Source organism: Hyposmocoma kahamanoa, unplaced genomic scaffold, assembly GCF_003589595.1.
Source record: "Hyposmocoma kahamanoa isolate Upper Pololo Valley unplaced genomic scaffold, ASM358959v1 99702, whole genome shotgun sequence".
Classification (NCBI taxonomy): domain Eukaryota; kingdom Metazoa; phylum Arthropoda; class Insecta; order Lepidoptera; family Cosmopterigidae; genus Hyposmocoma; species Hyposmocoma kahamanoa.
In genome coordinates, this window is record NW_020656001.1 from 1,378,029 (window position 1) to 1,397,031 (window position 19,003).

The 19,003-nt window shown below is 37.9% G+C and overlaps 2 protein-coding genes across 2 annotated transcripts in view; both read right to left on the minus strand.

The window, feature by feature from the left end:
- Window positions 1-1,966: 1,966 nt before the first annotated feature.
- On the minus strand, window positions 1,967-3,938 carry LOC113239235 (protein KBP homolog). The gene has a single exon (XM_026476152.1). The coding sequence runs from the start codon at window positions 3,904-3,906 to the stop codon at window positions 2,251-2,253; it is 1,656 nt and encodes a 551-aa protein (XP_026331937.1). The 5' UTR covers window positions 3,907-3,938; the 3' UTR covers window positions 1,967-2,250.
- Window positions 3,939-7,699: 3,761 nt separating this feature from the next.
- The window catches only part of LOC113239161 (titin homolog), a 111,961-nt gene continuing 100,657 nt past the window's right edge, over window positions 7,700-19,003 (minus strand). Inside the window, exons 43-49 of the mRNA XM_026476033.1 lie at window positions 18,513-18,549; window positions 17,618-17,750; window positions 15,602-15,758; window positions 15,117-15,245; window positions 12,729-12,877; window positions 10,848-11,138; window positions 7,700-8,778 (exon numbers count right to left, since the gene is read on the minus strand). Of these exons, the coding sequence (XP_026331818.1) occupies window positions 10,875-11,138; window positions 12,729-12,877; window positions 15,117-15,245; window positions 15,602-15,758; window positions 17,618-17,750; window positions 18,513-18,549 (869 nt within the window). The 3' untranslated portion in view covers window positions 7,700-8,778; window positions 10,848-10,874. The remainder of the gene's footprint in view (window positions 8,779-10,847; window positions 11,139-12,728; window positions 12,878-15,116; window positions 15,246-15,601; window positions 15,759-17,617; window positions 17,751-18,512; window positions 18,550-19,003) is intronic.

Genomic DNA, 19,003 nt, shown 5'->3' on the forward strand with positions numbered 1-19,003 from the left:
ATTTTCATTTTGAATGAATTTCTAGAAAATAAATATGCAAACGGGTGCATGCCGAGTATTCGTAATACAATGCGGCTTTTACTTGGTGCGGTACACTTGTGGTCCTTCTTCGTAGGCCATGAATATCGAACGAGCGATACTTTCGCATAATGCATTAAGTTTCGTGGTACGGCCGCTTCGTCGTGTTTTTGGTCCAATTTTACGATAAGAGATAGTCATTTGATCCGACACAATGTTCGATTCTGATCGATTGAGGAAGCAAAGGGTTAATAACTCTTGAGACCTTCGAAAGTGTTATAAAAATATTCTACTGTTTGTTGTTTTTTTAGGTTTGCTTTTTTTTTCAAAACACGTAACACAATAAAGGACTCAATTAGATAGGTTAATTAAGTTTTCTGGTAATAATAGGGGTTAAAGTATGAAATTGCCGATTTGTATTGAAAATCTAAATTGTTTATTTTTTAAATTTTTAACAAATTTATTTAATCCAAACAGCCAAACAGTTACCATTACCTTTTTATTGGTAAGTTTTGCTTTAGGACACTGTTGTGGCATTTGACCTGGGGTCAGCCATTGCATTTTTCTTTTCCGGTTATAAAGAATCCACTTTTCATCACATGTTACAATTCGATCCAATATTCCTTCATTTCTGTACCGGTTCAACAAGGCAACACAAGTTTCAACACGCGTTTCATTCTGCGAATCAGTCAAATCATGAGGCACCCATTTTTCGTATTTTTTTATTTTATTGATTTGACGCAAGTGAGTCAATATTGTGGGTAAGGTAACGTTAAACCATGCCGCTAATTCCTGGGTAGTTTGACTAGGATCGGCTTCCACTATCTCTCTTAATTCATCGTTATTCACCTGTGTGGGCGGTCTTCCTCGTGGCTCGTTCTTTAAGTCGAAATTTCCATCACGAAAGCGTTTAAACCAAAATCGCACGGTGCGTTCATTAGTAGACCCCTCTCCAAACGCAGCATTGATATTGCGGGCTGTTTCTGCCGCGTTAGTTCCGCGTCGGAACTCGTATTCAAAAATCACTCGAATTTTCGCAGTATCCATCTTTCTTGTCTAAATTGAATAACAAAAACAATCGAAAGTCGATATTCAAATGTTTCAAATTGAAAAAAAAAAATCACAGAAACCATTTGAAAAAAGTTTCATTCGAAAACCTCAAACCATGAAGATTCTATGAAAATTCAAAGAACCTATTGCAATAAAACGGCAATTTCATACTTTAACCCCTAAATTTTACTTTATTAATATTTCTGCCGTTCATTAATAAAAACGCGGCTAAGAGATAAAATATTTTTTTGAGATTTCATATAAAACCATAACCCAATTTTAGAATATTGAAATTGTTTAATGATATTTCAGCAATGCATCGTTAGGGTAAGTTTGTATAAGTCGAAAACGCTAACTAATTTTAACTATTTGTAGAAGAGTATTTTGTGCTCTATTTTTTGCAATTTAAAACGGTTATTTGACCATTTGTCACTCAGCCGGATTTTGGTTAATGAACGGCAGATGTCACGGCTTCTTATAATCATCGAATACTTGAAAAATCATTGTACTAAATACGTGCTGCGTCCACGTCTTCGATTTATTCAAGTGCTTTAGTGCCGAAGGAGGTTTCCCATCACTAAATAGTGCTTGTGACTCATCGGAGTTACAAAAAATTTGGATTTTTTTCCATCCTTTATGATTTAGATATATTATTGTCTGTGGTCAAATGCGATTAGTGAAGTTCACTTTATACGACACTACTCTCGACTCTGACCAAATAATGAAACAAAGAGACGATAATTCTTATGACCTCAAAAATTTTCTGTAACGTTTTGTCGATTTTTGTTTACTTAGTAGGTACCCACGTAAGCCAAATTTAAGAGAAAAATGGATTGAGGCGTCACGATAATAAATAAACTAAATGCCACACTAATTTCTTTAATAAACTTTTTCATCCTACATTGGTTTTTTACACATGGTAATAACTAAGTATTTTCTAATTTAATGCACAGCGGGAGCCACGTAAAAACCGAATATGGACTTTAACAATGTGTTATTTTGCAAACGTATTGCAATGGGCATTAAATTCATACGTATACGTAACTGTAGTTTATTTCAGGCGGCGGCGTTCTAAGACACTACTATATTTCGGAACATTAAAAACAATTACCTAATTCGAAGGCGATAGTTTTCGTGTTGCATCTATGGGCTCGTGGATTGGGAAATAAACTGGGTTTTCGCTTAGATCTTGAAGGTGTGGATACTGCTGAGCTGCGACCGCGACCCGGTGGACATCTGGCGGGTCAACCGGAACAACTTGCCGTTAATCGACGACGCCGCTTCCATCTTCCTCAGAAATATATTTTTCGAAGGTACATTAAGAGTTTTCTCTGTTATCGTCTTATTGGATTCACCACAAAAAGAGTTAATTAAAGAATCCGCATCTTGATCCAAATTGAGAACATTCGTCTGCGACTCCTCGTGCCACAGTTTTTGCAAGTTCAGAGCCATTAGCTCCAGCTGCACCTGCGAGAGCTCTCGGATCACGTCGATCTGTACTGACATCATGTGGTCGCCCGATTTCAACATCGAGTTGAGGTTCTCAAGCACTTCGGCACGTCGCTTCTGGATACTATACTGGTTGTCTACGTTGCGCTCGAAAAACGCAAGTTGCTCGTACAGCTCCGCCAACTGCAATAAGCACGACATGTACTGCGCAGAATGGTGCTCGAGATCATAGTAGTGGCAGGCACGCAACAACCACTTATGCGTAAATGCGAATAACTTCCGGGAATCTTCCACGTTTGAAACCATCTCCAAGGGCACTTTGCTCTCCATCGCTTTTAAATCCAGACTGGGGAACAAGTACAACTTCTCCGTGTTGAAGTCCCCTTTCCCTGATTTCTCTGTTCTAGCGTCTTTTTCATTTTCATCCTCAGCTTTCTCAGAATTTGTTGGCGTATCAGGGGTTGAATCGGCGATTCTCCACAAATCTGGACCCGAATTCGATTGAGCAAAGCAGCGATTCAGAATGAGTTTTTTAGATAACTTAAACAAAGTCAAACCGTATTTTACCCAATGGTGACTCAGCTCAAGAAAGTGTACTTCAAAGTCCGCTTTTTGCAGCACAAACTCTGTAGGCATAAGCTTGCAGTTGTCATGGCATGTACGCAGTACATGGTATGCAGCACACAGGTGGTGGCGGGCGTTTCCCATTTGATTAAGGTACGTGAAATAGTTGCCTAGACGAGCAGTGCGAAGTGCCCAGTCCTGTGGTGTACCTTCCTTCATCTCCAATTGTCTTCTCAGCGCCGTGTGATTATACAGCGTATACTTTTCCGGGAGATTGAGCTTGTTGTATAGAAAAGCCTGCATCTGCACGTTGTTCGTAATCATCTTATCAATCTTTTCGGGGTTGATTCTCCTCAAGTTACTGGAGTTATTGCCAGTGAACAGATCCTCGGCATCGATAAACTTATCAGGTTGCTCTTTGCTTATCTTGTCGTACCAGTCTTCCATGCTTTCCAGAATATCGCAAGCAAGGGCCGTTTGATCGAGCTGGATGAGATAATAGCAAAGGAGATTTTGGATTCGGAGGAAAATGAAAAGGCATTCCTCCTGCATGGCGTATGGTTTCAGTTTCTCGAAGACATTGTGAAGCGTGTTTCTTTTTTCAACGAGTGAAATGGGCATGGTTTTGACGGTGAGCACTGCTAGGTAGCCCTCCATGGCAAGGGAGCGCACATACTGTTCGTGGTTTTGCTGGCCGAGCACTATGAGTTCGGTACTGAGAGCCTGGATGTCGTGCTTCAAGACCTGCACGCGCTCGGATGAATGCTTGTTCTTCAGGGCGTTCCTTATATTTTCAAACGTTCTTGCAATTGGATATGTTTCCATGTTAATGTAAAAGTACTATTAATTTTAGTTAGTACGTTAGCCTTGACTTAAATTCTTTATTGTATGATTTTAAAATTCTTTCAATTTGGAAATGTCAAAATTTTGATAGAAATCCGTCGTCTGTTAATTTCTGCAGAAAAAGTAAAGGAAGTTGATTTGTCTCGATTTTATCTTTTTCTTCGTCCAAAGATAATTTATAAATCATTCTCTTTCTCAATAAATACCTAGTACCTGTGTCATTCAGTATCCATGATGTGTATTATATATAACTATTGTACATTTATTAGATCTAGATAGATATATGTGTTATGGAAGAATTGTTGAACAATTATAAAAACCTCCAGCCTCAACATTAAATTCTACGAATATTTAATAATAATAATAATGTGCCAGACAACGACAAGCTCAGAAAATGTTAGGAAACAGGTTCTTAAATATTTTAAGACCCCCATATACAGATGATTCCTCGTTTCGATTTATCGCTACGACAATCGTATCGATGCGTCGGTTCTTTCCTGGCGTTCGAGTTAATCGTTAACGTCATAAACATACACTATCGATTCGTCGCTTATAACCATTGACTTACAATTATATGGACGTCGGGTCCGCGCTAAAAAGTGTCCGCACTTGTAAGGCGCTAAAATCGTATACAGAGCGCGACACTCTGCTTTAGTCTTCATTTGTTCTACTGACAGCGCGATACTGCGATGACATTACAATTTAAATTTCGAATAGGTTGACTTGGGACATTTTTTCGTGGTTTTTGTATTAGACCCGTCGTCCATTTATTTGTAAGTCAATGCTTATAACAGTTTTCCCGCGGCCGCCGCGACAAGTTACCACGCCTCCATGTATGTACATTAATGGCGAATCTGAATTCTATTTATTAGGCAACAACTTTTAAATTCCTTTGAATACTACAACGGCGCGGTCCACCGCGTAGACCAAATTCAAGCCAGGCATGCCCGCGTGGCCGGGATGCTTATTTAAATTAAAACGTAAAAGCCAAACAAATAGAGCGTATTTTGCCATGACAGTTAGACGATGAAATTCGTGTCGAATAGATGCGCTCTAAAGGAGCCAGGAATTAAAGGGCGAAAAAGCCGTTACGCATTTCGCTTTGCTCCGTTCGGACCTCCAACGCAAAACAGACGTCTTTTACGCTTTTATCGTCATATTATTAAAACTAACGCACACACTCAACTAATAGGTCCCCGATCCTATGAACATCTATGCACCCACAGATTTGAAAAGTGGTACAAACGACAAACGTTTTATACCCGACTAAAACTCCTTTTATTGGATAATGAATTCTATTGAGTCGACAACTTTCTTTTGAAACAATTGTAATTTTGTTTTACTTGACTTCGTTGGGTTTCGATAGGCAGTAGTTATACTACAATATTTTATATTAATTATTACTGTTTGCGTTAGTGACGAACATTATTATCAATTGACATTGCATTTTGAGTTGTAGTATTGTGACGTCTAATATATGAAACACATGATTCTATTCTAATACGTGGATACACAAACATTTTCAGTGTCGAAGTATGATGACTCCGCTGTTTTCTCGTGGTCCTACTAAACCCAAAAACGAGGGATCTCGAAGACAAATCGTCCCGTGTATAGGGGCCTTTAAACAACATCTTGTTTATTTTTTTAGCCATCATCTCACCCGACAAATCTATTAAAGTATTTCGGCGTTAGCAGCGACATCGCTAGCCAGAGCTGGTAGCTGTAAAGGTACCTAACTCGGCGAAATACTTTCACAAAAAACTTGTTTATTTCAATGACATTGTTTTTTCAATGTAGCAACGTAAAAATAATAAATAAAACAAACAATACCTCGTAGCAAAATTTATTTCACAAATACCTGAAGGCATCTATTCACTTTGAACGACTATCCCACTTAAAACAGAATCGACAAACGTAGTTTCCATAGTCGGATTGAGTATTTAGTTACTATTAACGGCGGGTTTACATTGTCTTAGTGTTAAGTAGATAGTATGTACAGTAATTTCCGTGCACTCACTATTCTTACTGTAGCAATATTAGTATAATTATAGAAAAAAATACTGAGTGAACGGAAGAGTAAAAGACTTGCCTTTGATATAGTGGGCCAAAAAATTGTTGGCATACTGAAACAGAGGGAGAATAATCGAATCGCGATGGTATCTCATTATTTTGTCTGTAACAAAGTGCACTTGCGTACGAGTACACTGTATTGTAGTAATACTCTAACCAATTACTAGGGCCCCTTACTCTATAAGTCAGAGTAAGGGGTCCTTGTAATTGGTTAGTGGGAGGTGTAACAAGAGTTAAGGTGTTACGGTACCTATTAGCAGCTAGGACAGTCGAATAACACTTGGAGCTGTTTGAGGGAATCGTTTCGCCCCTCAAGTTCGCACACACACACAGTTTGTTTTCCTATCGCCATGTTTTGTTATAGGTACCTAGGGATGAGAAAAATTGCTCATTTTTTTAAGCGTTTAAATATTTTAGCTTTTTTAAAGAAGCCAGCTTTTATTGACACTTTTTAATTTGAAGCTTAAAAAATCGTTTAGAAAAACGTTTGAGCGCTTTTATGTTAAAAAAAGCTTGTGCACCGTAGTGTTGATGGTGAAAAGCGCGAGTAGACTGAAGGTTTTTTTGATAAGTAAGTTTATTTGTAAAACAAGAGTTTTATTTTTATTTATATAATTGTTATTTACATTGATGAATTGATTTGTTTAGGAAACACAGATGGCGAGACTTGCAACATAAGGAAGTTGTTAACGCTTTTCGTTTAAACGCCCACCTCCATTTGTGCCTGATAAACATGTACAAAGACATTTATGGAAAGAGATATATACTATTAATAAGGATATATGTCCTGCCTGCCCCTACACCTGCACAGGCAAGGACCTACACAACGCCACTGACAATGCTGTGTCAGTCGTTAAGTACTGGTCCTCACAAATATAAACGTCAGAGTCGACACGCTAAGAAGAAGAATAAAGATGTACGGGTCAAGGACTAAAGTTTTACTTGAAATTGACAGCAATAAATACAAGTATAGTAGTAACACGTACAACGCTCGCGTTCAGAAAGTTAGGGCCTGATTGGCAGAGTAGTGTAAAAAAGGGCTCAATAACTAGGGGCCACGCCCACCCTTGAATCAAAGCCCAAGAAATTGGGTAGTGTAAGCGTTTTAACCACTTACATAACACACATGTACGGGTGTCAAAAAGATTTTCCAACTTGCGGTTATCAGGGTAATGTGCAAAAGCAAGGTTTGCAAAGACAAGGTTTTGCTGGATGTCACCAAGGTTTTTGTATGCGAACAAACAAGCATTATCGTACGAGGATTACAGCATGGAATCCTTCGAAAGCCGTTTGAAAAGGGTCGTAAAGGGTTGGTCTCTGGTGTTGCAGTTGCCTACATAATATAAACTAAATATATGCCCTAGAAATATAGAAAATAAATGCCCTACGTGATGCTCCTAATGGCCCAGCGGTTAACACTATAGGCGCTTGACGGAGAGGTCTCAGATTCGATACCAAAAACGAACTTTTCGTTATTCGTTGTTTTGGGTATTGTCCCCAGATATGATTTCACTATTCTGGTACTCATAGGAGACTCTATCCTATGACCAGGTGACTGATGTGATTAGCTGGCGCATTACCAGCTTTACATGTGATACAGGGTTTGCGGCGCAAGAAAAGAGTAAAAGGGTCTAACATCGTTTATAATTGCACCATTTGCACCCGAATTTCCAATCATTGGGGAAAATAATAAAAAAATATTCAATTTTCATCGCTTTCTGACTAGAGGGCGCCAGGGCTGGCCTCACACAGTCGGGCGTCAGGACCTCACATAAGCTAACACATTACAACACAATTAACATAAGACAATGTAAACTTACCCATTGGCTAAAGGACATGGTCGGGATGCAGCATTTTTTCCTTTATTTAAAAAAACGACTTATTCTATAATCCTTAGTACCTACTTTCGTTGAATTACCCGAAAAGTAACCTTAAACTACGTACAAATCAATATACCTAAACTCCGACGGCAAGTGCAATAAATAATATTACAATAAACATAAAAACAAATACGGTGAATTTGTGTAGTTTAAACAAAGAAAAACTACAAGAAAATGGTAATGCTCTTTACTTACCAAAGGTTGACATAATTTGTTCTAAAATAAAACTATTCAAATTACATGAAAATTACTATTCTACACCAGCACAATGTACTTTATAGTAATATTACAACTTTTTTATATATAAAAAAGACTTCAAAAGTACGTGAAATTACATCTAATTGCCAAGTTTTGTTGAAACGGTTGCCGGCAATTGCGCGAAACTGGATAAATTCTCTAGTTCGCCACCCTTAGAGGTGGAATATTTTTTTCAAATTTAAATGGTATCAATACTGAGGTACCTTCTTCCCAACAAAAAAGAATCATCAAAATCGGTTCAAACACACAAAAAAATACAGTCCAATTCAGAACCTCCTCCTTTTTTGAAGTCGGTAAAAATGTATTGTAAAGCAAATGACGGGTAACTCCACAGTTTGCAATCCTGCAGCCCGACCAATCAGTGGCCTTCCATTCACTAATGTCACGAAATAGTTCAACCGCTTTCTATGGACGCAAGTTCTAAAATTTTATTTCCATCTGTTTCACTTTTTCGACACGTCATTAGTTAATGAACGACCTCTAATAAATAAACACCTAGTCAAACAAAAACTTAACATTCTGACCGAATCTTTAAACAATAATATTATGTATAAAATGCAGAAATGTATACAAAACAATGTGATAATATAAACATATATATATAAATATATCTCTGATGTTCTCCTTCAGTTCTTACATTTCCACCCTGAAATAAATAATAGTAATGATAGTTGTTTATTTCAATCCGTAAACCATAATTTTAAAACAAGCGTCATACTTAATTTCGACAAACACTACTTCCATTCGACAGTACTTCGCCTACACATTAATTCGACGGAACACTACTTCGACAAAACACAGGTTACTAGTCCGACAGATCACTGCTTCGACAACACAAACATTGGATAGGTCACACACCGACAGAAAACTGTTTCGACTACTATGAAATCGACTATTAACTAGTTATTAATTATTTCTTAGACATATTTATGTATATGAGATATTCCGCTCAAGAATGAAGTGGTCCCTAAATAGTCTGTCGAACACGTGTTTTGTCGAAGTAGTGTTCCGTCGATTTAATGTGTAGCCGAAGTACTGTCGAGTCGAAATAGTGTTTGTTGAAATTTAATATGACACTCTTTTAAAACATCAAATAACCTTTTGAATAAATAAAATACAAATAATTCACACAAAAATAAATGAAATGAACAAACTAAAAATAAGTTTATGCAGTGATGCTCTACCTAAGTGGCAATTTCGAGCTAGCGGTTGTAATTGCAATAGGCAATTGATTACACACAGCACATTATTAAGATAAAGATATATAGATTTTTTCGTTATAACTTAATCTAATACAATGAAACCAAATGTAAAGGAAGTTTTTTTATAATATCAAGTGAAAATCAAATAACAGAAAAAAAAAATAGAAAGCTTTTTCATATAGACGGACTCAATGAGGATGTACGTGTTTTTTTAATACATAAAATCAACATCCATGCAGATGCGGCAACAACCCTGATGTGCACATTACTGCTTTTCTGTTTTGAAGGGTCAGATGCTAGTGAAATTCCAGGCCATGGGACTTGTCAACTTGTCCTAGGTAGACTCAGATCTTAGCGATTAAAGTCTAAATGGCACTGTAATGGTCATAGATAGCTTACCTCCAGACGCACTTACTTGTGCCAGCACTTGATATCATAAAAAAAATAACATATTAGCCTATAAGTTAAACTAGTAAGCTCGAGTCATGGCATTCGCTTATCGCATGGCAGATATCGCTAAGTAAAATTGGGTACCCAAAATTCGCATTAGCTTCCGTGGCATTCTAATATAACTCCAATGGCATCTCTTATGGTCACCAGTTATTCAATTAACGTAACGAAGTAAAAGTTACTTGTATAATCCGTTGAACTGTTGACCGCTCGTGCTACATCAGCGGTTCGGAACCTGACTTGAGCATTGAGAATACGACCCTAAGATTTATAAAACGAACTTAGACTTCGATTAAGCAAAACTGGCGCGCTAAACCAGATTTTCGTATTCACAAAACGAAAAAGCCTAAGTTTAAGCAAGATATCCAATTAAACTTAGAGTTTACTTTGATAATTTCTTGCCATAAACTTGCTTAGCTCACCATCTTTTCTAAGTCCAAATCAAAGTTCGTTTTATAAATCTCAAACTTAGGCTGAATTTTATAAAATAACTTTTTTGTAAAAAAAAACCGGCCTCAAAAGTCAGTCTAATTACATCTATTTTCCAAGTTTTATTGAAATCGGCTACTGGAAAGTGCGCGAAACTGCATTCATCTCCTAGTCTGCCATCCATAGAGGTGCAATATTTTCTTCAAATTTAATTAGGACCACTATTGAGGTACCCTCTTTCCTACAAAAAAAACACAGTCTAATTGAGATCTTCCTTCTTTTTTCGAAGTCGGTTAAAAATGAAGAACATAAAGTTAGACAAAGTTTGTTTTAAGAGTACGAAAAATTTGCTCAGTTCGCCATTTTTAACCAACTTCAAACAAAAGGAGGAGGTTCTCAATTGGGCCGTATATTTTTTATGTATGTTACGCCATAATTCCCGGCTTTTGTGAACCAATTTTGATCTAATGAACTTCTAATCCGGTTTTTTGCACTTTCCGGTAACCGACTTCAATAAAACTCGGCAAATACTTAGATGTAACTCCACGAACTGGTTTCATTCAATATTAGCCTAGTCACGGGAAACGTTATTTGCACAAAGCTCTTTATTGTAGTGTATAAATATGTAACTTACATGTAAGTACATTTGTGTCACTCAAGTTCAGTCTTGTCGCGGCTGGGAGTGGTGGCGGCGCATTGCCCGGCGTGGCGAAGCGGAATACGCCCTGACTCCTGCGCAGAACTTGCCCGCGTGAGTGATCATCTCAAGCCGCGCCGATGCCTCCACCTGACCGAAATCATTCTCCAGCGTGATGCGGTACAATCCCACATCATCCGGCGTCACTTCGTCTATCTCAAGAATCCTAAGCATCTCGTCCTTTTCCTTTATTGTGATTCGCGATGATGGTGTGATTATGACACCGTCCTGAAATGATAGTCCTGGGGATAAAGGTTTAGGCAATATGTGCAATCAAAGACAGAGTGTACAATTTCTCAACTTGAACTACCTTTACAAAACTATGATATTAAATGAAAATAATTATTATTGTTTCATTACCTAGTCATAGAATAAATATCAACATATTGTATATAAAAAAGCATTTTCAGCAATCGTTACTTAATGAGGGTTCTGAAAGTGGAGTTTCCTGTTTAATAATTTATTTATTGTTTATTTTATAATAGGTACGAGATTTTATATAAGACCTAATTATGTAACGATTGCATACAATACTTTTTCGAAGAGTAAATAAAATAAAAAAACACGACCAATATTGTGTAAATAAAACACTCGGGCCTTTTTTCTTCTAATTACCGACTATGGATGTAACGAGAACAAAAATGGTCCGAGGGTTTTATTTTGGGGCATTATTATAGTCAAGGTACATGCAATCGTAAAAGTGTGATGAAAAAGATTGTATGTTTCACGGGCGGTACGGGAATTACGAACCTCGACCAAGAAACTTTTAATAGAGCCTCGTTCGTAATCCCTTATTTACCGCCCTTAATGCACAATTCACTAATAGTCTCCATGTGGATTAAACATGATGAAATACATTAGAAATTTTAAATGTCGTAAGCATTGACTTACAAATAAATGGACGACGGGTACATAAACGGGTAAATAAATGGAATACAAAAACCATGAAAAAAATGTCCCAAGTCAACCTATATAAATGTAGTGACATGTAAAGGAATATGAAAAAGCTAAAACGTTGAATTTAAATTGTAATGTCATCGCAGTACTGTCTAATTTTGCTTACTTCGCTGTCAGTCGAACAAACGAACACTAAAGCGTGAATGACGCTCTGTATACGATTTTAACGCCCTATAAGTTCGGACACTTTTTAGCGCGGACCCGACGTCCATAGTCAAAGTCAAAGATTATTTATTCCATAGGTAAAATAAATTTACACTTGAAAACGTCACATTTAAGCTACTACGTTCACTACGCTGACCTCCCTGAGAAGAACGAGCAAGAAACTCTAGGGATTGCTCTTTTCAAATAAACTTAAATGCTATGGAATACACTTGGAATCAAATTTGTGTGGATTCTGGAGCCATGTCGTCTTTCCATACATCTTTATCTAACACGTAGTCTTAAATTTTGTAATATGATTTTTCGATTAAAATATTTTTAATGTAGTTTTTAAACTTAGGAAATGATAAACTTAATATATGCTCCGGAATCTTAATGTAATTGTAAGTCAATGGTCGCACGGGACAAATTCCGTAGAACAAAATGTACCTTAAGGCAAAATGTCACTTACGACTGTTTAAAATTCGATACATCAACAAAATTATTAATACCTTAATAACGGCGGTGGAAATTTGAAATGTCATAAGTGAATTTTGTGAAAAGGGACATTTTGTCGTAACGGTAAATGTCCTATAAGATATTTCAAATCTGCATCATCGTATTTCGCTTGGTTTACTTTTGCCTTTGCCTCTTTAAAATACCCTTAAACTAAATTGAGGTATGGTCGTGGTTGCATCCAATAGTAAAGTGAGCTGGTACCTTGTCCCAGCTGGCCCAGGGTGCGGGCAAGCCGCCGACTGCACACTGGAACACCACCGTCTCGCCCTCTTCGACCACTTTGTTGAACGGTACCGTATAGAATTTCGGCGCCATCTGCCGCGACGGGCTGTGCAATCTTCTGTCTGGTACTAACCATTTAAATGCCAAATTTGAATATGTCAAACTGTTAAATATCATAGTTCATTGTTACACAGTAAAATTTCATGTCAACATCAACAAGGAATGTTATTCAGTCAATTCGTAACAACATAATCTCAGTACAGAGTACTAAAAAAACCGACCTCAAAAGTACGTGGAATTGCGTCTATTTGCTAAGTTTCATTGAAATATCCCCTACTTCGCCACTATACAAGACTTGATACTGGAGATAATAAAAATAGGTTCTCACTACGACACTACTCAAAGTATATCGAGGGAAAAACGCCTTGAATTGGATAAATAGCAAAATCAACTAAATAATTGCTAAAAGTAATTGCTCCTAAATTAAAGTTAGGCGCTATATTTATAAAAATGAATCTTCATTCGTGAACAGCCATCCTTAGAGGTGGATGATTTCCTTCAAAATGAATTGGGACCACTATGGAAGTACCCCCTTTTCAACAAAAAAAGAATTATGAAAATCGGTTCACAAATACCGGAGTTATCGCGTAACATACATACAAAAAAAAAAAAGAACATAGTCGAATTGAGAACCCCCTCCTTTTTTGAAGTCGGTTAAAAATAACAACCATCAATGTCAAATGTATAAAAGAATATAATGTATTGTTTATATTCTTTTTAACCGACTTCAAAAAAGGAGGAGGTTCTCAATTCGACTGTGTTTTTTTTTGTATGTATGTTATGTTACGCGATAGTTCCGGTATTTGTGAACCGATTTTCATGATTCTTTTTTTGTTGGAAAGGGGGTACTTCCATAGTGGTCCCATTTCATTTTGAAGAAAATTATCCAACTTTAAGGGTGGCTGTTCACGCATGAAGATTCATTTTTATAAATAACGTCTAACTTTAATTTAGGAGCAATTATTTTATTGGATGATTTTGCTATTTCTCCAATTTTAGGTGTTTTTCTCTCAATATACTTTGAGTAGTGAGAACCGATTTTTATTATCTCCAGTGTCAAGTCCTGTACAGTGGCGAACTAGGGGATATTTCTATAAAACTTAGCAAATAGAAGTAATTCCACGTACTTTTGAGGTCGGTTTTTTTAGTACTCTGTACTGAGAATATTAATTTTTAACATTCTGTTTATTGTAGTATTATATTATACAATGTGTTGATTTGCATTCTCGACATATTTACAGAGGTAATTCTATATATGGGTTCAGTTTCCCCAAATCACTAAAGAAATAAATCGTACAAAAATTTCGTAAATTCCTATTTTTTATTTAAATGCGTTAATCAAATTTGATCCAAAGGTCATTGACTTGCACTGCACTTGCTACAGGTACCGGCAAACATTTTGAATAATGACTATAACAATATATTTGGTGGTGGGGTGCGGGTAGCGACGGCGGGGGAGTGTCGTATCACGCGCGCGATTGGTAGATCAGTCGACCTTGCTTCCCGTACTGCGTCTACGTCACACTGACATCCCGCATACATTCTATTCTAGTCTATTACGAAATGCTATGTGGTTTGGTATGTAAACAAGAGTTGATAGTGCAAAAAAGAACCGCTTCTAGGTTCACCAAAACCTGCATGGTAATCCATCAAGTACAAGTGCGTGTCTATTCTTATGGGGTGATGTGATACGCGGAGGACACGAGTGTCGAAGTTTCTGCTTTCAAAGTTGTGGCGTCTAATGTTGATACGAAAGTCACGTGCGAATCTCTGTATAGCGGTGGTGGCTCCATCAGTTGTGGAACTAGGTACTTCTAGCAATACTTTCATGTAACCTAAAGTTGGTAAGTACCAAATCTAAGTTACAAAAAACTTTTTTCAGCGAACTTTTCTAATTAATGTAAATAAATAGTAAATTATAACAATACTAATACATACTCATAATTAAAAAAATTGGTAAATAAGCGATCGAGAACGATTACGTATCGCTCGGTGAAGCGGTTTGCGGGGTCACTGCCCTTGTGTGGTGCATAGGAATTGAGACAACTTTGCAAAACTTTAGATACAATTAGTCAAAACATTGAACAGAATATATTTTTTATATTTTTAGACGATTTAGCATTATTTCTATTAAGTTCTTAAATATGGCGTGAAAGCAAATCGACACACTGTATTAAACAAATTATTGCATGAGAGTGCATGTAAAAAAAAAATACTTTGTATGCTGCAAGACTCACCAGTGATTCTATGAGAACTTGTTGTAACCTATGTATCACAAAGAAATAAATATATTTGAATTTAAATTACCTGGCGTTCTGGCCCGCGAGACAGAGCGCGCGGGGGTTGTGCGTGGGGTGGAACGAGGGGTGGAAGCAGCGGAGAGCAGCGCCGGCGGCCGCCGCAGCCGCTGGCTCAAGGTATTGGGCTCTCCCGGCGCTGCATCAAAGAATGTCTCTATAAATCTCTCGTAGCTTACATCATGGCCTTGGCCTAAGTGAGGACTTAACGTGTTATTAGAAAGCCAATCACGCCAATGACTAAGCCCTGTGTGATCAGCGGTATCGACGGCAAAATGGTTGAATATAAGAGCGGTAACACACGGTGACTTTTAAAACGCACAATTGCATACGCTACACTTGTGATTTACAAGCGATTGCACCGATATAATGTTCCTGTAATTTCCGCCAGCACCCTTACCCTTCAAAACCAGAACGCAACTGCTTGGCGGCAGAAATAGGTAAGGTGGCAGTCTCTACTGTTACTAAAATTGTTCCTCAGGTGCGATAACTCACGGTAGACGATGAGGCAGGCGCTGGATGATGCCTTGCCGAGGCTATTGGACGCCTCGCAGGTGTAGATGCCCTCGTCGTCGGCAGTTACTTGCTTGATACGCAGTCGCACCGCGCCATCGCACATACTGCTCTCCACGTACTCGCAATCACGAATCAACTGCATAAGGAATAAATTATTGTTTATTGAAAGTAAAGGAGAGGATTTCTGCCGTCCGCCGTGTTTTAGTCAACACGGCTATTAACAAAATAATTTTTTGAGATATTAAAAAAAACCGTAAACCAGTTTTAAAATATTGATATTTTATTAACTTTAGTAGTATGCATAAATTCCAATATGTCGGACAGGTTAACTAACTTTAACTGTTTTTAACATTGACTTACAAATAAATGGACGACGGGTCTAATACAAAAACCACGAAAAAAATGTCCCAAGTCAACCTATTTAAACGTAGTGACATGTAAAGGAATATGAAAAAGCTAAAACGTTGAATTTAAATTGTACTGTCTAATTTTACTTGCTTCGCTGTCAGTCGAACAAACGAAGACTAAAGCGTGAATGACGCTCTGTATACGATTTTAATGCCCTATAAATTCGGACACTTTTTAGCGCGGACCCCGCGTCCATATAATTGTAAGTCAATGGTTTTTAAGTAAATAGTGAATTTTGAACTCCGTTTTATGTTAGATATTTAACCACTTGTCACCTAGCCGCGTTTTATTCGTAGTTGTTAGACGGCAGATTTGCGCTAAGGATAAAATGACGTCTCAGTACTAGCAAGTTATGCCCTTAAAAGTCTTATTGCTTAATTGGCTGCGGGCCAGCGCCAACTCCATCCTGAGGCCTGAGTGCAAACTTGTAATCATTCAAATTTAACTACCGCGTTTGCGTTTAGATCTTAATTATATGTCCATAAGGTTTCAATTTAAATCTTAACGCAAACCCAATAGTTGCGTTTTCATATTTGAAAACTTGCACTAAAGCCTGATGACCGTGGCGGGGAGATATGCCCCATTAAGCGCCATTTCCTTCAAGTGCTTGTCAGCAAAAGATGTTTGTAAGATAATCTCAGTACAGAGTACTAAAAAAAACCGACCTCAAAAGTACGTGGAATTACATATAATTACCAAGTTTTGTTGAAACCGGTTACCGGAAAGTGCGCAAACCCGGATTCATCCCCTAGTTCGCCGCTACACGCGACTTGACACAAGAGATGATAAAAATCGGTTCTCACTACCCAAAGAATATTGAGAGAGAAAAACGCCTTGAATTAAAGAATAGCAAAATCAACTATTCAAATAATTGCTCATTGTACTAAAATTTAGGCGCTATTTATAAAAATGAATTTTCATGCGTGACAACCACCCTTAGAGGTGGATGATTTTCTTCAATATTAAATGGGACACTATGGAGGTTGCCTCTTTCCAACAAAAAAGAATCATGAAAATTGGTTCACAAATACCGGAGTTATCGCGTAACATACATACAAAAAAAAACAAACAGTCAAATTGAGAACCTCCTCCTTTTTGACGTCGGTTACAAAAGAATTTGCTAACAAACACCACTAAATATCAGTATTATTCTGTTCATGTTTTTTCTTATTATTAACGTAGCTGCTAAGAAAACTGTAACTGACCAATTTATGGCCCCGTTGTCTGAATTAAAGACAAAATAAAAATATAGATAATACACTTTATTGCTCAAAAACGAAAAGCAAAAACAGTATATAAGACAACTTAGAATTAATGTGGGCAAAGGCGGCCTTATCGCTGAGAGCGATCTCTTCCAGACAACCTTTAAGGCAGCGCAGAACTGAACAGAGAGGAAGACGTAGTGTGCCAGACGAAAAAATTTAAATGCACGATTAAACTTAAACTTACACTTAAACTTACACTATCGTATTATGAAATAATAAGTGACCATAATATTATACACTGTGTCGGTTTGTTTGGCCACAATCTCACCTATGGCTATGTCATGCGAGTTATGGCAAAGCGGTATGTGGACGACTTCCTCACCTCGTTGTAGTGGAACCACCTGATGTCGGGCTCGGGATTACCCGAGACGCGGCACTCGAACTCCACTACGTCGCCGTCATAGCTAAGCAGGTCCGTCAGGTTGCGCTCGAAGCGGGGAATCACCTCCACGCGACTGCACATAGAATAACAAAGTGACCTAAGAGACACGGAAGTAAAGACAACTACCCCTACCCTTCCTGTATGGCGCAACTCACACTGGCGCAGACTCGAAGCGTCGCGACGCGTCATTATTTCGCCTTTAGCATATTCATATTCACACAAATAATCTCAGTTCAGAGTACTAAAAAAACCGACTTCAATAGAGCGGAATTACATATAATTACCAAGTTTTACTGAAATCGGTTACCGGAAAGTGCGCAAACCCGGAGTAATCCCCTAGTTCGCCACTATACGGGACTTGACACAGGAGATAATAAAGATCGGTTCTCACTACTCAAAGTATATTGAGAGAGAAAAACGCCTTGAATTAAAGAATAGGAAAATCAACCATTAAAATAATTGCTCATTGCACTAAAATTTAGGCGCTATTTATAAAAATGAATCTTCATGCGTGAACAGCAACCCTTAGAGGTGGATGATTTTCTTCAATATTAAATGGGACCACTAAGGAGGTACCCTCTTTCCGGCAAAACAATCTTCATGATTCAATTGGTTCACAAATACCGGAGTTATCGCGTAACATACATACAAAAAAACACATACAGTCGGATTGAGAACCTCCTCCTTTTTTGAAGTCAGTTAAAAAATACAGATGAATTGAGAACCTTCCTTGAAGTTGGTTAATAATAGTAATCAATGGTCAGTTTCCCAAAAAATACTTTCAATTCGTCACTATATTGTTATGGCCATGCTAAGTAAAAACCACAGTGCTTACCCGTATCTCACGTTGTGGTCTTCCGTTGAACTGGGATCTATAACAGGGGACAAACATTTCAGATCATTTTCAGTCCAAAATAGGTGAAACGTCAATATTTATACACTTTTGCTGTAGGGAGCAATTACCCTGACAATACTAATAATACTCTATAACCCTTTCTACGCTTTCAAGTTCTTAGGTTTTTGAGATTTGTTACACATCTGAAATGAAACTAACCACTTAGGCCCTGTACTCTCGTTCGACATCCGTTCGAAACAATAAAGCGTGAAATACAGAGAGACCGGGTGCGGCTCGGGCGCGTGTCGGGTCGGGAGCGCGGCGGATCTAATTCCCGCTGTGCTCCCGACCCGCCACGCGCCCGATCAGCACCCGCATGCTGATTTTGATCCAAATCGGAACCTAACCGATCGGGTAGTCGCGAAATCAGATGGGTTTCCGAGCGAGAAGATGGACCTGACCTTGACCTTGAACTTGACTTAGTATAACTT